The following is an 18,090-nucleotide window of genomic DNA, read 5'->3' on the forward strand; positions in this document are numbered from 1 at the left end:
GTCAGTTTGGTTATTATCTTGGTTTGGTTTGGTTCATTTTTCTGATTTTTTCGGTTGAAAGTAATAAAATTTTTGAGGACATACGTATCTCGATAGATACAAACACCTAGTACATGAACAATCTACCTGACTATTGTTGGTTTAATTAAGTAATTAAGCAATACTAGATTTATTATTACACAAACAAAGTGATTCAATTAAGAGAAAATGTGACTATCTTATGTGAGGTATGAGAATGTAAAGACTAAAGTAAAGGATTTTGATGGACTTGGACTTAGGATTGTAATAGTTGGGCTAAAATTTAAGTGTTGGACTTGAGAAAATTGTAAAGTTAAAGCCTTAAGTTAGTTAAAATTTAACAAAATATTAATATTTTATTTATGAATAATATATAAATAATTATAAAATTTATATAACTAATTTATCGATTCGGTTTGGTTATTTTTGCGGTTGTTTTTTCGTAAAATCAAAACCAAACCAAATAGTATCGATTTTCAAATTTTAAAACCAAACCAAACCAAATATCTGTTTTTTAAATCGATTTGGTTCAAATTGCAATTCAATTTGATTTTTTAACCATAACCATGAACCGTCCTAACTACACCTTATCCTAAGTATAAGCTACATCAATTATTGTTAGGGGTAGATTCAGTATGTTGATGATGAGTTCAGTCGAATAGAATTTTGATTCAAACTCTGAATTTATAGTGAGAAACTCATTGAATATGTATACATTATTAATTTAGAATCCAATAAATTAAAAAAATTAAAATTTCAAACTTATAAACTTTAAATAATGACTCCGTCTTTGTTACTATCTCTGTCCATTTTTAATTGTCATATTTTTCCTTTTTAGAGTCAAACTATTAAAACTTTGATTAACATTTTACGATGTATTTTTTCATCATATTGTTATACAAAAATTTGCAATTTATAGTACTTTTCGTATAGTTTTTTTAATATCTAAATTTTTTGTTTAAAATATTGAATTAATGTACTTTAATTTAACTTTGAACATTAGTCAAATTGACTTTCGAAAAGCGTAACACGATAAATAAAAGTGGGCGGAGGGAGTAGTTGTTTAGTGTGAACATAAGAAAACACGGTTGCATTTGTGAAAACCAACAAATTAGAATAGAGTAACATTGTCTAAATTATATTACATGATTTACAATGTGAATATATTCTTCTGAATAATTTATACAATAGTCAACCTTTTTGTTTTCTCCACTCTCTTTTGCTTTATTTTTTTAAAATTCCAAGTATACAATAAAATTGTATATTTTTCTTTTACTGAATAAGATAATATCTAGTGAGTATATGGTGGAGTATCATAAGAAAATGACAAAAATGATTTCTTTATGTTTTGGGGGTATGTATAAAATAATTCGAAAGTGTTCTTCGAGGGGGGTGGGGGGTGGGGGGCCGGGGCGGATTAAGTGTGAAATCACATTCTAGAGGTATAGTTTTTGTTATTTTTACTGTATTTCTAATGTTTGGTATATGTTTTCTTTTTATGTTCAATTTTTGTTATATTTGGTCCAATATAATTTTTTTGTTGTAAATTGTAATTTTTAAAATTTGATGAGACTTTATTAATATTTATGATTTGATATTTCTTTTCACAATTTTCACCAAATTTAGCATATATAATATATTAAACATTTGACTCTCATTTTTACTAATGTAAAAGATCAAACCATATAGAACACATTTTTCTCTAAAAATAACCTTTTTAAGTTTTATACATAATCAAACGATATCACATAAATTAAACGATATCACATAAATTAGGACGTAAAAAATATTTGTGCCAACGGACTTTGAAGGTATCAAATCACTTCTTGCAAGCTGTCATGAGACAAACAAGCATTGAAGATTTCCACATGATGATATTTAATTCTACATCAATTACTCCGTCTCGTTTTACTTGTCAAATTTTGACTTAATATACATATTAAGAAAATATTTATTGGTATAGTGAATTTATCATTTTACATCTATTAATTGTTACTGTCTCAAATATATTTATTCATTTTCTTCAAAGACATTAACTCAATATTAATAAATTGAGGATATAATAGAAAGACAAAAATTGTACTTCCTTGATTTGTCACAATAATCATCAAACTAATAAGGAAGGTTTACCTGGGAAGAGACTTTGGCTAATTTGACTCTTTTTTATTTACTTTTTGGAAGACTTGACTTTGCCATACTAACCCTCTTGACTATGAGGATTATCCTCCTTTTTTTTAAAAAACAATATTTTAGTTTATTTGAAAATTAGCGTTTGATTATAAAAATTTTAAATTCAATTTGGAAATTAAAAAAATCTTTAAAATTTAATGGTCTACAATAAGATGTAAATTTTTCTTGTTATAAATCATTTTATAAATAGAATGAAAAGTTTTAAAAATTATTTTCAAATATAGAAAAACAACATTTTTTAAAAATTAACTAAAAAGAAAAGAATGTCATGTGAATTAGGACTTATAGAATAATTAATTTGTTGCCAACTATTTAAATTCCCACTCTCTCTAGAATTTATTAGGCAGTTTCCATTTATTGGTAAAACAGATTTGTTAAATTGTTTTATGTTAAAACTTCAAATTTGTCAACTTGAGGGAAATAATTCTTGTCATATGCGTGTGGACAACAGAGAAGTTAAAGTTTTTGTTAATTTCTTTTTATTTTTCATCTGGTGTCTGATATTGTAGTTTAGAATCCAACAAAGTTTATATTTGTACCGCAAAGTCCCATATTAAGGGGTAAAATATGTTCTAATAAAAGCGACTTTCAACCTAAAAGAAATTGAGCCCAAAACCTTTAACTAAGACGAAGAAATATTTATCGTTCCACCACAACTCCGTCGATAGAAGTCAACTAACTAAATGCATAGGAAGTCAAGAACATGGGGGGACCCAAGAAAGAATTCTTCTTCTGACCATTTCATTCTTCTGAGAAAATGAAAAAAAAGTAGTCCTTCATATTTTGTTGTATGTTCAAAATAGCACTTTAATTATTGATTGAGTAATTTTAATCTCTTTCAAATATTTATCAAACTATGATTATTAGATTTAATTGGAACAAGAACAACAAATAAAAAACAAAAACAACAGAAATTTCATTCAACATTTCAAAAACCGCAATATAAAAAAAGTAACAGAAAAAGGTAAAAAATATTCTTAAACTATGTGAATAGAATAAAAATGCACCCAGTTAAATGTTAATAGTTTTAAAAATATCTTTGTTGTCAATGATTTTGACCCTTTACCCTAAAAACAATATCATACAAGAAAATAAATCAATATAATAGAAACTGCACATCAAAAAGTTGCATCAAACTATTGAAATATACTTTAAAATAACATAAATAATAAAAATTGTACTTTCAAATGTGAGATTCACTAAATTTGACAATTAGAATTTGATAAATATCTGTCAAAACAAAAAGTGCTCATTTTTGACAAACTTAAAGAATCAAAATTGATTAAGTAATACTTAAGGGACTATTTTGAACCAACTACCAAACATAAGGGACAATATTTGTCATTTTCTCCCCTCTTCTTTCTGTGTAACTTCCAATCAACAAACATAGTACGATTAACATAGTTTTTTTCATCTTAATTCATTCATAATCTTATATATTTAAGTTTTCTTGGATATTCATTTGTAGTAAAAAGATGGCAGGAGGTGGAGGAGATCAAGAAACAAATTTAGAATTTACACCAACATGGATTGTTGCCTTAGTCTGCACTGTCATAGTTGCTATATCTCTTCTTGTTGAAAGAATTATTCACTATGGTGGCAAGGTAACTCTTAGTTGTATGCATCACAAAATTTTCTTGATTTTTGTTATATGTTGGTTCATTATAGTAATTTACCATTAGTACTTCTGATATGTGTCATGTCTCTTTTCTTGATCATCCAAGTTTAAGAACTAAGACTATCATAAATTGACTAGTTTTACGCTTATTGTCAGATAGCTACACAACTAATAGTTATTATATCATAAAGTTACCTTCTTTGTTGAAGAAAATTTGAATCAAGAATGAAAAGTGATTTTTTGAGATAATAACTATTAGTGGAGAGATCATCTGAGAAATCAAGCTTCTATGTTGCTTAGACTCATCAAAAATGTTGCAGCACCTATTTTTTGGATGATTCGACATGCACCCTTCCATATTTTTGAAGAGTCCGAGCAACATAGATGATATGTATCATGTTTCTTTTCTTGATCAACCAATTCCCCTTAGACAAAGAGTTATTATTATCTGTTGTGGAGTATAACATTTCTAAAGTTCTGCTAAAAGAGCAATCTTTGATGATATGAATAACAATTGTGATTTTTATGACAGTATTTGCTCAAGAAAAACCAAAAGCCACTCTATGAAGCCTTACAAAAGATCAAAGAAGGTAAAAATTCTAACATCTTATTGTGTAATTCTGTTTTTACTTTAAAGATGCCTGATTAGTCCATATTCTGAAAAACATGATGAATTATGCAGAGTTGATGTTGTTGGGATTCATATCACTGTTATTGACAGTGTTGCAAGAGAGAATTCTTAAAATATGTATCCCAAAACACTTGACTAATCACTGGCTCCCTTGTAAAAAGGATGATGATGTCAATGAAACTGTCCACTTTCAGACTAATTTCTTCTCTTTAATTCCGGGAGGAAGGCGCCTTCTTGCTGAATCTGCTAATTCTGGTTATTGTGAGGCGAAGGTATGTCTAAATAAAAGGCAGTCCGGTGGACTAAAGCTCCTGTTGTTCACTTGTTAGACGAAAATTGGATTGTTTTGTGTGAAAGGGATGGGCCACATTGGGATATATTGCATGGGCCATTTAGTTTTACGTTGTATTTCTGCAAGAGGATGTTTTGATCACATAACGACAACTCTCACCGTTGTGCCAAGACTCTCTTCAACTAAGACCATTTTACTTTTCTCTCCGTCACCCGAATTGTCAAAATAGCAAACAAAAGGGGAATATAATTGCCAATCAAGATTCATAAACACAGTTTTAGTCCATATGCTGATGAAACTGTGATGTTTTATTTATCATATGCCCTTGATTGATGTGTCATTTCTATATACTTTCTCTTGTTGGACCTTAACAGGACAAGGCACCATTGTTATCTCTCACAGCATTGCATCATCTCCATACCTTTATCTTTGTGCTGGCTGTTTCACATGTTACTTTCTCAGCTCTTACAATTCTATTTGGAGGTATAAAGGTAAGGCTTTCAGTCATCTTGCTTTAGGTTTCTGAATTCATTATACATCTTAGTTACATCCCCTGTCCCCCCTTCGTTTTTCACTTATACACGATGACCTTGTGTTATCTGTGCAGATACGTCAGTGGAAATCTTGGGAGGATTCTATCCAGAAAGAGGAATATAATCCAGAAGAAGGTATATTGCCTAATGACTGTTGTGTCTCATTAGTATACTTCCCTTTGAACTAAATTGGACACAAAAAGTTTGCATAAGTACAGAGTACTCACAAGTCACGAGTTTAAGTTCTGTGCACCGACAGTAAGTTAAGTTGACCTGAAAAATATAGTAGAACTGATAGTGTATTCATCAGAATGTAATACTTTCAACATAGAGTGATCTCTCTTGTTGTCATCCTAATGAGGATATATTGTATCTGCAGTACTTCGATCGAAAGTAACACATGTTCATGATCATGATTTTATCAAGGGCCGGTTTCTAGGATTTGGTAAAAGATCAACTTTATTAAGTTGGCTGGTAAGCGCGGAGATTCTTCCATCTTAATCATCCTTTAAAGCATATTTTCATTTCTATATACATGTGTTGATGTGTATGTGCCTGTATATATATCCAACGGGTTAAGTTACACAAATAATGAGAGAAGTATTTACATCGTTAGTGTAATATAAGTTAAATTCTTTAGTATATTACCACTTTGGAACATGATCAAATGTGTATTTCTGCAAGTTGCTTATTACACATTTTGCTTCTATACATTGTCAATATTTTAGGCGCGTCTAACATTTTTCTATTTTGCTCGTGATTGTCAGCATTCCTTCGTCAAGCAATTCTTTGGATCTGTCACAAAATTGGACTACACAACCTTGAGGCTTGGCTTCATTATGGTACATTTACATTAATATACTGGTTTTATCTTTTTTATTTCTCCATGAAGCTCAACTCTTGCTGATTTTTCCGCCTTAGACTCATTGCAAGGGGAATCCAAAGTTCAATTTTCACAAGTATATGACACGCGTGCTTGAAGCTGATTTCAAGAAAGTTGTTGGGATTAGGTGAGTTACACAATGGTCACCAAGTGAACAAAATGGAAAGAAAACAATGAAGCATGATGTTACTGTTCAAAGTTTTGAAATATTATCTGTATAACATGATATCCCTTTCTCCTCTTAGAGGTTACTCGTGTGTTTACCTCAACGACCAACATCTCATTTTCTTAATGTAACTTATCGTCAGGTTCAACATTTCTATCCAAGCACGTAACTAGTTCTCTATATAATCAACTTCAGCACTTGAAAAAAAAGACTCTACTTGATGCTTATCAATTATTTTTAGTCGGAGTCAAACGTGCTCTTAGTTCCTTTTGATTTTCAACTTGCTGAACTTTTACTATTGTTTATGCAGCTGGTATCTTTGGGTATTTGTGGTCTTGTTCCTATTGCTTAATGTTCATGGTGAGCTATATCATTTACTGTTTCATCCCCTTTTCTTGATTTAGCATAACTTCATTTGGTTTTGAGCCTAGTTTAAGAGCTTATGTTTCAATTATGACCCCCTCTTTCATTTTCTCCTTCTATCTGTGTTTTGAAGGGGAGCCTTGGAGCAACGTTTAAGTTGTCTCCGTGTGACCTATAAGTCACGGGATAGAGCCGTAGATTGTCTTGTATCACACCCCTTGGGGTGTAGCCCTTCCTCGGACTCTGCTAATATGGAATGCTTTGTGCACCAGGCTGTCCTTTTATACCTGTTTTTTTAATTTCTCACTCACTTTCTATTTGCAGGCTGGCACGCATACTTTTGGATAGCATTCGTTCCCTTTGGTGTAAGTAATCAGTACAATCAAGAACTACTAATCTTTGTCAGTACACCTTTGAGCTATCGAAAATCCTGAAAAAATGGTTATATTATTGTGATTATGCAGCTTTTGCTTGCTGTGGGGACTAAACTAGAGCATGTAATAACTCAACTTGCTGGAGAGGTTGCTGCAAAACACATCGCGGTAGAAGGAGATTTAGTTGTGAAGCCATCAGATGATCATTTCTGGTTTCATAGACCGCGACTAGTCCTTTTCCTCATTCATATCATCCTTTTCCAGAACTCCTTTGAGATTGCATTTTTCTTCTGGATTTGGGTAATCTTTAAAAACATAACATTAAACGCTCAATGTAACAGTTGGTATAAGCTTTTCGATTCACATTTCATTCCATTGCTAATTGAGATTATTGCGTTCTGTTCATTGACAGGCTCAATATCGTTTCAACTCCTGCATCATGGGACAAGTTGGTTATATCATCCCTCGACTTGTCATAGGGTAAGTTCCCCGTCCTTTCTCTTCTAGACGAGGAAAATGCTTACTTGCATCTGGTATTTACACCAAACCAAACAATGTACGTAACCATGAGGGTCACAAACACGTCTTGTGCTCACTTTTCACAGCTATCTAAGTCCAACATGTCTTACCATAAACGCGTCCAGGCCCAATTATGCTGTAGTTGAAAAGAGGTTTAGATTTCACATTTATGTGAATACTAAACATGCTATTACATAATCTAATTGAGTTTTTTTGCAGGGTGTTTGTTCAATTCCTTTGCAGTTATAGTACTCTACCACTATATGCAATTGTCACACAGGTGCATCTTTCTTGTACCAACAAAATACTTATCATTTTGGTTTTATAGATTCATTTACTTATAACTTTCTTTCATTTGATGCATGATGAATGCAGATGGGAAGTTCCTTCAAGAAAGAAATATTCGACGAGTATATACAAGATGGGCTTGTTGTTTGGGCTAAGAAGGCTAGAAGGAGAGCTGTCAATGGCTCCAACCAAGTAGGACATAAAGAGTCCACTTCTCCTATGGCTGTGCAGCTAGCACAAGTAGAAACACAAGTATCTGCTATGGAAGAGGGCAATGGGGGAGAAATTAGGCACGCGACCGACCAACTCAACTCCAAAGTAAATTAAGCCAACAACCAACATTCCTCAGATATCTCAAAGCTGTTAAGACTGTAGAGAAACTTGTAAAAAGTGAGTTATGCAGTACATAACTCAGCAAGAAAAAGAATGGTATAAAATTTTTTTTGGAGCAAACTCAGTTTGTACTAATGTACTAGATATATGTTGATTACTTTTTTGTTTTAATTAATGTGATACAAGTGTAATTTGGAGCCATTCAAAAATTTATATTTTTTAAAAAGATTTTTAAGTTATTAATTATTGTAACTTGTGTACTTTCTACGTAATTTTTACATAATATATATTACTCTTTTTTTCACAATTTATGCTGCACAAGCGGAATTTTCAGAGTCACCAAAAAATAAAATAAAATATTTCTTCTAGATATTTTGTGATTTATAATATTTCTTATGCATTATTCACATAATATATGTTACTCCCTTTATCTTAATTTACGTGGCACAAATAAAAAATCGAGAGTCAACCAAGAAAAAAAATTATTTTATATCTTAAATTGTAATTATTTTGATATATAGTCATTTTCATGTAATTATCAAATATATAACAAATTAAAAAATGAAGTAAGACAAATAAATTAACATAGAGTAATTTTCAAAAGTATTGCTTCTACCACTTATTGATATTTAATACTCAATAATAATTAATTTATCATTCCTAAAATTTTGTTGAAATTTTATGAACAAATTATTTTAATTTTAATATTGTGATTTATTGTCCTTTTTATGTAATTATAAAATATATAACAAATTAAAAAATAAAGTAAGACAAATAAATTAACACAATTTTTTTTCCGAAAGTATTGCTTTTAGCCACTTATTAATATTAAAAATAATAATACTAAAAATTATAATAATAAATTTATCATTTCTAAAATTTTGTTGAAATTTTATGATCAAATTTATTTTTATTTTAATCTTGATAAAAGACGATGTTAAATTCTAAATACATATAAGGAAGAAATAGTGGGGGATGATCGGGGACGTGACACATGAGAGAATTAACTTGGTTGGATTATTGTGTGGTAAAGAGATGACATATGCAAGGGACACTTCGTCCACACTAAAAAAATATACATAGTTGCTATAGTAAGGTCTTCATTCGAATTGAAATTGACTAAAATAGTGTTACCAAAGGTGTGTGCTTATTCCCATTTATAAGATAGTAGTACAAGTAGATGTTACAATGTTTTTTCCCTCTTTTTTTAAAATTCAGTACTATGATTGAATATGGACCAATGTTGTCATAACTTACTGATATCTTTAGTTCCCATATTTTAGAAAAGACTCCTCATCAACTCTCTATCTTTCGAGCCCAGCTCACTGAGCTTAACTCCCTGAAGTAAGAATGTGTTACTGTAACATTGAACAAAAACATAGAGATTAAACCAGAAAACCAATTGTGTATTGTGTGTGTGCATACTGTCTCAGACAATCCTCAAAAAAATAAAAAAAGCCAAAGGTCAAACACAATTTTAAACCTTTAAGCTCCTACTTCCAGACAAATCTGAAATTGGATGAAAAATTAATAAAACCAAATTTAGCTTCAGCATCGACGACATCTGAATCTCACATCTAGGTCCAGCCTCAGCCATAATAGCAAGGGGAGAGGGAGACCGGTGTGCATGCTTCTCCAAGTTCAAGAAAAGTGATTGTATTTTTAAACATTACATAAATTTGTTGAAGGAAGAAAAAAACAACATTTGAACTATAGTATAACAGAAAATCCATCATAAATTAATCCCAGTTCTACAGCAACGCCATCAGAATCCCATCGACACATATAGGAATCCAGCAGCAAAATATGTGGAAGTACAGAAGTAAAGGAATTTATCATTCTTCAGCGGCACTCGCAGCACTTAAGTCCACATTGAGGTCAAGAACCTGAACAAGATAAACAATTGAGTCAACTGAGATAGTTCCTTCAAAGCTCAATATAGTTATTACAAATAATGCCACCTTTTAAATGAAATCTTGCGACCGAAAAGTAGAATAAGCTACAAGTCTTGTTTTCTTTGGCCTCCATTACCACCCAACTTCCCCCCTTTACTCCTGGCAGCAGGAAGAGAGTAGCGGAGGAAACAGCAATTGCCTAGGAAAAGTACCTTTTGATGCAATAACGGTACATCTAGAAAAGTACCTTAGATTCACATGCTAGTAACTATGCTTCATATTATCTATGTGGGCACCGGTACAAGCAACGTATACCTACACCTTTACCACACGAATTGGAGAAGGGCGCAAGAAGACAAACAAAAATATAGAGCTATGACAAATTAATAGCATCAAATATACCTTTGTGAACTAACCCAAGAAAGCACACGTAGATCATGATTGAAAAAAAGAAAAAGAAAGAAATCAACATTTTAGTGCGATTTAACTAATTAAGTTATGTTCTCAAGCCCTTTATTTGTGGAATAAAGGCCCGCAATCATCAAGAAGGGGGATTTAATGTCAATGTTCATCAAGATTTTTGAAGGACACAGATATTCTGCTGAACTTTCCTAACTCAACTAATTCAACTTTAGTCTCTTTCCTTGATTAAAAGAGTACTACAAGCAGAGACTAGAGTTTTTTTTTTTTGATAACCCAAAGGTAAAGGAGTTTTCTGGACAGGACAATATGTCCCTTTTCTGAATTTTCAAAATTAGTGTCCACTTCATGAAAATAGACTTCTATTCTTCATCCCATATACTCCTTCCACAAAGGTTATCCTTTTCAGAGAAATATACAGCAAAACACAGAAAACTAAAATGTATACATCAGAAAAAATGGTTAACCCAAGTTAAATTTTGCAAATAACATTTAAATGTTAGCAAGACATGCTTCTGAGACAGCACATTGCGAAAAGAAAGTTCAGGCAGTAAACGGCAAAATGTCTAAGCCACTTTTCACAAGTAGAATATTTTGGAATTTCGAAGTTTTCGAAGTGTGTTGGCAAAAGAGAAGCTATCTGCAATGACAATTAGATCTGTCCCAGTATTCTCTAAAGTACGTAATGGAAAGACCAAAGTCAGGTAAATAATAACTCAATACCTTTCCAGTTATTTTGGTGTACAAATTGAGCACATCATCTACAGTCGACTCAAAGTGAGTTGTGGCATCATAGCTCTGTTCAAAATAGAGAATACAATAAATTTATGTTAGGTTATCTTTCTGAAGTATGATTTTCAAAGTAAAACTTAAGAGAGACTCACAGTTGAAACAAAACAATTGTCCAAGGTGCACTCATTGACAGGTTCAGATCGGTCATAAGTTTCATAGACGATCTCATCCACTGGTCCTAGAAGACTGACGCCCGGCTTCAGTTCATTCTCTGGGTTATCAGTTTCTGCCTCTGTTGAGACAAATGCAATGAATTTCCCCTTTGGAGCAACATTATGAGTGTAAGAACAGCAGAACAGGTACCTGAAGAACCAAATGTTAGGCATAAGGTATGTAAGAAGACTCTAGTTCTTAATTGTTATGAGTTTTTAAAAAGAACTACTCTGAACTGAGTGATAGTGCTGGATCAAGCCTTTTAAGGAAAACACTCAGTCTTCAGGACCCACTCAAAAATTAATCAACGAGGTTAAAATCTCCAAATAATATATCAGTCCAATTGGCATATACTCCATAAAAAAGTTTACCGACCACCCATTTAAATGACCGAAACACAGCTTGACCTGTCCAAAAACAAATTTTAAGTGCCATAACAACACCCACCAGCCCACAAACAGAAGCAGAGAATAGTGTAAAGAGCTACAAAAAAAAAGGTCCCCATGGCCTTTTCTGCCTACAAGTGAATCTTGATGATAGGGTGCGTATTGAGAAGCATGTACAATACAACCAAAAAACCCAATATAATCCACAGGTGGGAGTGTACAATAACATGAACAAACCAGAAAGACATGAGAGGAAGGGGAAATATTTGAAAATGCGAGACTGCAAAAATTAACTAATTAATGAAATATGAAAAGGCAGTCCACATCCATTTCTTAGGGGGCAAAGGAGATCTGTATATTTTAGCAAATTGTGGAACTAACGATCTTTTACTAATGAATGTAACCACATTGAACCAGGCTTTCACATGAAATATTTTTCAGTACTCAAGTAAAAATCAAGTTTGACTAATATGCCTGTTTAGTAAATGAATGAGCATGTATTGAAGTAAACTTTATTTGCGAATAGTTTGTTATATTTCCAGCTCAGCCCAGAGAATATAAGTAAAGTTTTTCTAAGATACTACAATACTTACATATCTGATTTGCGACCCAACTGCTTCTGAGGTAGGATAATCTGCACAGAGTGAGACTCGCTGGTATTTGGTATTGGGTGGCTCATAATTGCGATAGCTCTTGCAACTTTGCCAACCTTCCTCACCTGCAAATAGCTTATTTTGTGTTTAGTAACTCATCCAGCCACTTATAAACAGGTCAAGTATCCTCATAACAAGTAGTTTGACTACTTCCACTTATAAACAAGTGAAATCTAGATTGCTAGGAAACAGGTATATCATGTATCCATGATCTACCCTTACTTATACTCGAAGATCATGCCGGGTATTATAGATCCAGAAGCCTATTCAAATTATTGGCAACAGAGCAGTTATCTCAACAGGTAGAAAAACATTACCTTGGAGGGCAAGTAGGAAGGATCACATACAACTTTCTTGCACTTTGCAGTTTCCCCTTCTGAAGTAACACCACAGACCTTTCCTTCTTCATCAAACTCTACCTGGGATTTGAAGATAGCATCTTCAGAGGACTTAAAATTACATAAATATTTCCTTTTGCAAAAAGGTACAGAGCGGAAATACCACCTTGCATTCAGGTTTATTCAACATGTAGGTCCCACCATACACAGCACTCAATCGAGCAAATGCCTAAATTAGCAAACAGATGTTAACAGTGACAATTATATTGAATAAAAAGAAGTTGGAAAGTACAAAACATTAGCATGAGGGTAAACAAGAAAATGTAGTGAGGAACTAAAGGCAGTACCTGGGGGAGCTCTCCTAATCCATACAAAGGATAAATATATGGCGATCCTCCTTGGAAACGAGCAAGAGACTCAGCATAGAGCTGTCATATTATAGAGAACAAAAACTTCACATATCCACACAAACCTTAAATAACATTAGCAGGAAATTCAAAAGAAAAATATTGAATTTCACCTTCATTCTCTTCACAGTATCCACTGCTGGTTCATCTAAGTAGCGGTCATCTCTATGCAGTGCCAATGCATGACCAATGAAGTCCACAGTGTTGTCATCAAGACCATATTTTCTGTAAAAATATCACATAACCATTAGCAAGAATATAGAGCATATGAATTAATAATGAATTATCAAATAAAAAAAACTATCTAATAATCCCCACAAGTCGTGTAAAGCAATCACAAACCAACTGTTACCGAACCACAAATTCGCACTTCATAATATAACCTTCCCTGAAAAGCTTAACAGTAGGGATCATCTTCATTGTCCTAATGGGAGACTGATCATGCTGAAAAGTTTATATTTACATACTCAGTGGAAACATTACCCTTCACAAGTTTGTGATCCTTTAAGAAAATTGATTCTCTTTGCTACAAAGAGGGGTAAGAAGTACAAACACAAGTTTATATTTTCTAATACAAAAATCATTTGAGGCAAGCATAGTGCTCAGCAAAGAAGAGAGATTAACTTTGGAGTAAAGAAATGTAACACGACAACAAGCAACATTTCTAGTGCATTTCAATAAATTACTGATGTATTCTTTTCAAGATGCTCTATGACATAGGCACACAAGAAAACTAGACCGGGACTATCTTACATGAAAATGTATTCAAATTATCCTATAGAAACTGAACACTGAATCAAAAGCAAGAGAATCAAGAGCGTACGCAATAAGCTCTCTTGTGGTAACTTTTGTTAGATCCATCCCTTCATGTGTTTTAGGATCACTTTCTTTATAATCTTGAACATAAATAAAGAACTTTCGAGCACGCCGCTTCTCAAAAATGCCCATCAGAGGAGATTTAAGTGCCTCCATGTCAGTTGCTGGCACCTTGTGCACCTATTTCATCAGGTGTCAATATTCCAGGTTAGAACAAAGTTATCCAAAAACCAATTTAACATTCAAAACGACGTAATTGTACCAAACATGTAAAGACCACATACATGAAAAACAACTATACCTTTCCTTTGTTATACACAAAGCTGCCATCAACCGCTTTAAAGGATAAATATTTCGTAACATCAGTATGAATTAGCACCCGCACAAGAGCACCATTTGCCATAATAAACTGCTCCCAAAAAGAAAAGATTTAGAACAACACAAACAATGGAAGATTTGTTTCTGTGAAGCAGATATACAAAGTAAAAGGGGAAAACCTTAGGAATCATGTCAACATTGTAATCTCTACTAGAACCCAGTTCAGCTGGAGGTTTATCACTTCCTTTAAACCTCTTCCAAAGCTGAAACATAATAACTCTATCAGACAAATAGGAGAAACAAATAGCACAAATGAATCATGTCCAAGATTTAAGGAAAATTACCTGGACAAGATTGAGGGAAGTTGATTCTCCTCCATAGTAGTCATTTCTGTCCATGTGCAGAACCTATTTCACATGAAATAAGCATTAAGCAATCACCATACAACTAAAATACATATAAAAAAATAATGTTAAGCTATTTCAAATGATATTTGCTTCCCTTATACCCCCAAAATATTCTTTCCCTTTTTGTTTTTTATTCTAAAATTGAATCGATACATAAACTCAAAGCATTAAAGCCCATAATGACCCAATTTAGTTATATGTCATTGGTTTTACACCGGAAAGCTCGTGCAGATAATCACATCCAAATAAGTATACCTCCAAGTTACACTAGCCTGATAACTCAACTTTAGTACTCATGAACTAGCAAAGCCAAGGTATCTTTTAGAATGATGATGTTATCAAATGTACTCAAATAAATCACTGGTAAATGAAGACAACTAATATACCTTGACAATGAAGATCGATCATTGAAAAAAGGGGTCAAATCAGATGTATATCAATCAAAATTTGCATCAAAATTCTAACATCCAATCCCCATGTAAAGTTGATTATTCTCTTGCATTTTGCTTTTGTAGGTACATAAACTCAAAGCATTAAATCTCATAATGACCCAAGTTAGTTAATACACCATAGGTTCTACGACGAAAAGCTCGTGGACATAATCACATCCAAATAAGTATATCTCCAAGTTACACTCGCCTGATAACTCAAATTTAGTAATGAACTAACTAAGCCAAGGTAGCTTCTTTAGAATGATGGAGTTATCCAATGTACGCAAAGAAATCACCGGCAAATGAAGATCCGTCATTGAAAAAAAGAGAGGGTCAAATCAGATGTATATCAATCAAATTTTGCATCAAAATTCTATCATACCAATTCCCATGTAAAGTTGATTACTCTCTTGCATTTTGGTTTTGCAGATAAATAAACTCAAAGCATTAAATCCATAGTGACCCAATTTAGTTAATACAGCATAGGTTCTCAAACAAAAAACCCGTGCACATAATCACATCCAAATAAGCATATACCTCCAAGTTACACTCCCCTGATAACTCAAATTTAGTAACTCATCAACTAAGTTACGCAAGGTAGCTTTTTTACAATAATGGTGTCATCAAATGTACTCAAAACAAATCACCGGCAAATGAAGATCGATCATTCCAAAAAAAGGGTCATATCAATCAAATTTTGCATCAAAATTTTCAGCGTTATTAGATCAGATCCAATTGAGAAGAAAACAAAATGAAATAAGATCGAACAAAAACAATTACCGATCTGGTGAAAAATTGAATACCTTAAGACCATCAACAGATAGAAGACCGCTAAGAATGCATTCCTTGAGACCTGTGCCAAGCACAATCACATCATATTCTTCATCCATTTTTGGATCAAATCAGAGGAATTGGAAAAAAAAGAAGGTAGAATTGGATGATTAGGGTTCTGTATTGGTCAAGCTAAATATTAGAGAAGTGGGTAAGAGCTTATTATATTATATTCAAAAAGTTTAATAAAGAAAAAGAATGCATGATGATAGATCAAGGAAAATGACTATTTCTCAATTTTTATTTTTATTTTTTGGAGTATTAAACTTTTTTATTTTATTTTAGGGAAAATGCATAAATTCTCCCTTGAACTTGTTCCGAAAAGTCAGTTACACGCTTAAACTATCATAGTGACCTATTACACACATATACTATTCAAAAGTGAATTTTCTTACCCCTAAAACTGACATGGCAAAAAAATAAAACAAAAATAAAAAATAGGCCTGCCAAGTAAAAAAAAAAGTTAGAATCCTCTTTTCCACCCCTACCCCCACCCCCACCCCCACACCTCTTCTTCTTCAAATCCCACCCATTGTCCTCTTCTTTTTCATTCTTTATCTTCATCACACTTCTTTATTTTTTATCACAATCTTAAAGCACAATCTTTTTTTTTTTTCGCAATTAGGTTAATTCCCATAAATTTGTTAGTGAATAATTGTATTTTATCTAGAAAAAAATTGATTGGTTGTTTCTATCTTTTTCATTTTTTTTGACTTTGTTAAAGAATATTTGGTTGTTGGTTGTTAATCAATTTTCCGTTTTGATGGTAATAACAACTTTATGGGTTTGGTGGTGATGGGTGGCGGGTGACAAACATTAAAAGAGGTAATTGAAGGCGGTGAAGAAGAAAAATTCGATATTGATAATGGTGGTGGTGATATTTGGCGTTGGGTGACAAAGAAGAAGAAGAATTGAAGGTGTTGTAGTGGTGGTGAAGTACAAAATCAATAGTGAAGGTGGGGCATGATATGATTTTCCGATGAAATGAGAACTGAAAATGGGTGGGATTAGTGATGAAGATGATATAATTATTAGAGAATTAAAACAATTAATTAGGAATTAGTTTGAGTAAAATATAGTTAACAAAAGAAAAGAAAACAAAAAATTATCATTTATGACATGACACTGACGTAGCGCTGATGTGGCAGTGAGTGTAATAAACCACATAATGTGAGAGTGGTGTTACATGTCTCAGGGTGGTAATAAATTCACTTTTGAGTAGTTAAGGTGTGTAATAGGTCACCATGATAATTTAAGTGTGTAACTGACTTTTCAGGACAAGTTTAGGGGGAATCTATGCCTTTTCCCTTTATTTTACTTTATAATTTTATATAATATGTGAAACTCTTTTGGTATGATCACTATTATATTTATCATTGATTTAGGTTAATTTATTTTGAATTCTGTCTTTCTAATTTCATTTTTCTTGATTTTCATATGTATGTTCTTATCGGTTGTTTTTCTTCTAATCTCTCGCATGTGTTATCTATTGATGAGTTCTCATTCATTTCTTTAATTTTATTCTATCAGTTTTTTTGTGGAGAAAATAGCCAAATGACCCCAACCTAGTATCAAATTCTCAATTACACACTTCCTATTACCCTCTTGAACTATTTTTCAATGAAATAAATAACACCCTAAAATTGAACATCCACATTCATAACTTGCGATGGTGGACACACACATCCAACTGTCAAGTATATATATTGATTTTTTTATATATATTCTTAGTTCCTTCTTTCATCTTTATTTTATTTTATTTTTCTTTTTCTTTTATAACTTGTAAATGATATATATACACAAATTGATCCATCAAATTTTAGATTGCTATAATACTTGCCTCAAATCATTCAATTGTTTTCTTGGCTTTATTAATTTTTGAAAATTTCAAGAAAAAAACTTATTGTTCTCCATCGTGTTCATCAGATTTATGTGAATCTGTGAGTGTGATCAAGTTTGGTGTATGAAATCTACACATACTTGTTAATTGATTTTGAATTTGGTGTGTAGATTTGAGCCAAAAACTAGAAAACTC

The 18,090-nt window shown here is 32.3% G+C and overlaps 2 protein-coding genes across 2 annotated transcripts; one reads left to right on the forward strand and one right to left on the reverse strand.

Annotated features, from left to right (window-relative positions):
• The first annotated feature begins 3,538 nt into the window (after window positions 1–3,538).
• Window positions 3,539–8,449, forward strand: LOC125836081 (MLO-like protein 1). The gene is made up of 14 exons (XM_049515164.1): window positions 3,539–3,812; window positions 4,359–4,416; window positions 4,509–4,729; window positions 5,124–5,240; window positions 5,357–5,417; window positions 5,662–5,756; window positions 6,050–6,124; window positions 6,204–6,292; window positions 6,642–6,691; window positions 7,019–7,059; window positions 7,159–7,368; window positions 7,481–7,548; window positions 7,807–7,867; window positions 7,963–8,449. Exons 1-14 carry the CDS (start codon window positions 3,684–3,686, stop codon window positions 8,200–8,202), a joined length of 1,515 nt encoding a protein of 504 aa, XP_049371121.1. The 5' UTR covers window positions 3,539–3,683; the 3' UTR covers window positions 8,203–8,449.
• A 1,224-nt stretch (window positions 8,450–9,673) lies between these two features.
• LOC125836082 (guanosine nucleotide diphosphate dissociation inhibitor 2) lies at window positions 9,674–16,281 on the reverse strand. The gene is made up of 13 exons (XM_049515165.1): window positions 16,028–16,281; window positions 14,731–14,793; window positions 14,566–14,649; window positions 14,370–14,477; window positions 14,076–14,248; window positions 13,366–13,477; window positions 13,193–13,273; window positions 13,012–13,074; window positions 12,825–12,926; window positions 12,448–12,572; window positions 11,408–11,618; window positions 11,247–11,321; window positions 9,674–10,094 (listed from the first exon to the last, which is right to left on the reverse strand). The coding sequence occupies exons 1-13, from the start codon at window positions 16,112–16,114 to the stop codon at window positions 10,044–10,046; spliced, it is 1,335 nt and encodes a 444-aa protein (XP_049371122.1). The 5' UTR covers window positions 16,115–16,281; the 3' UTR covers window positions 9,674–10,043.
• Window positions 16,282–18,090: the final 1,809 nt, after the last annotated feature.

This window comes from Solanum verrucosum, unplaced genomic scaffold (assembly GCF_900185275.1).
Source record: "Solanum verrucosum unplaced genomic scaffold, falcon-dt-bn FXZP01000208.1, whole genome shotgun sequence".
In the NCBI taxonomy this organism is placed as follows: Eukaryota; Viridiplantae; Streptophyta; class Magnoliopsida; order Solanales; family Solanaceae; genus Solanum; species Solanum verrucosum.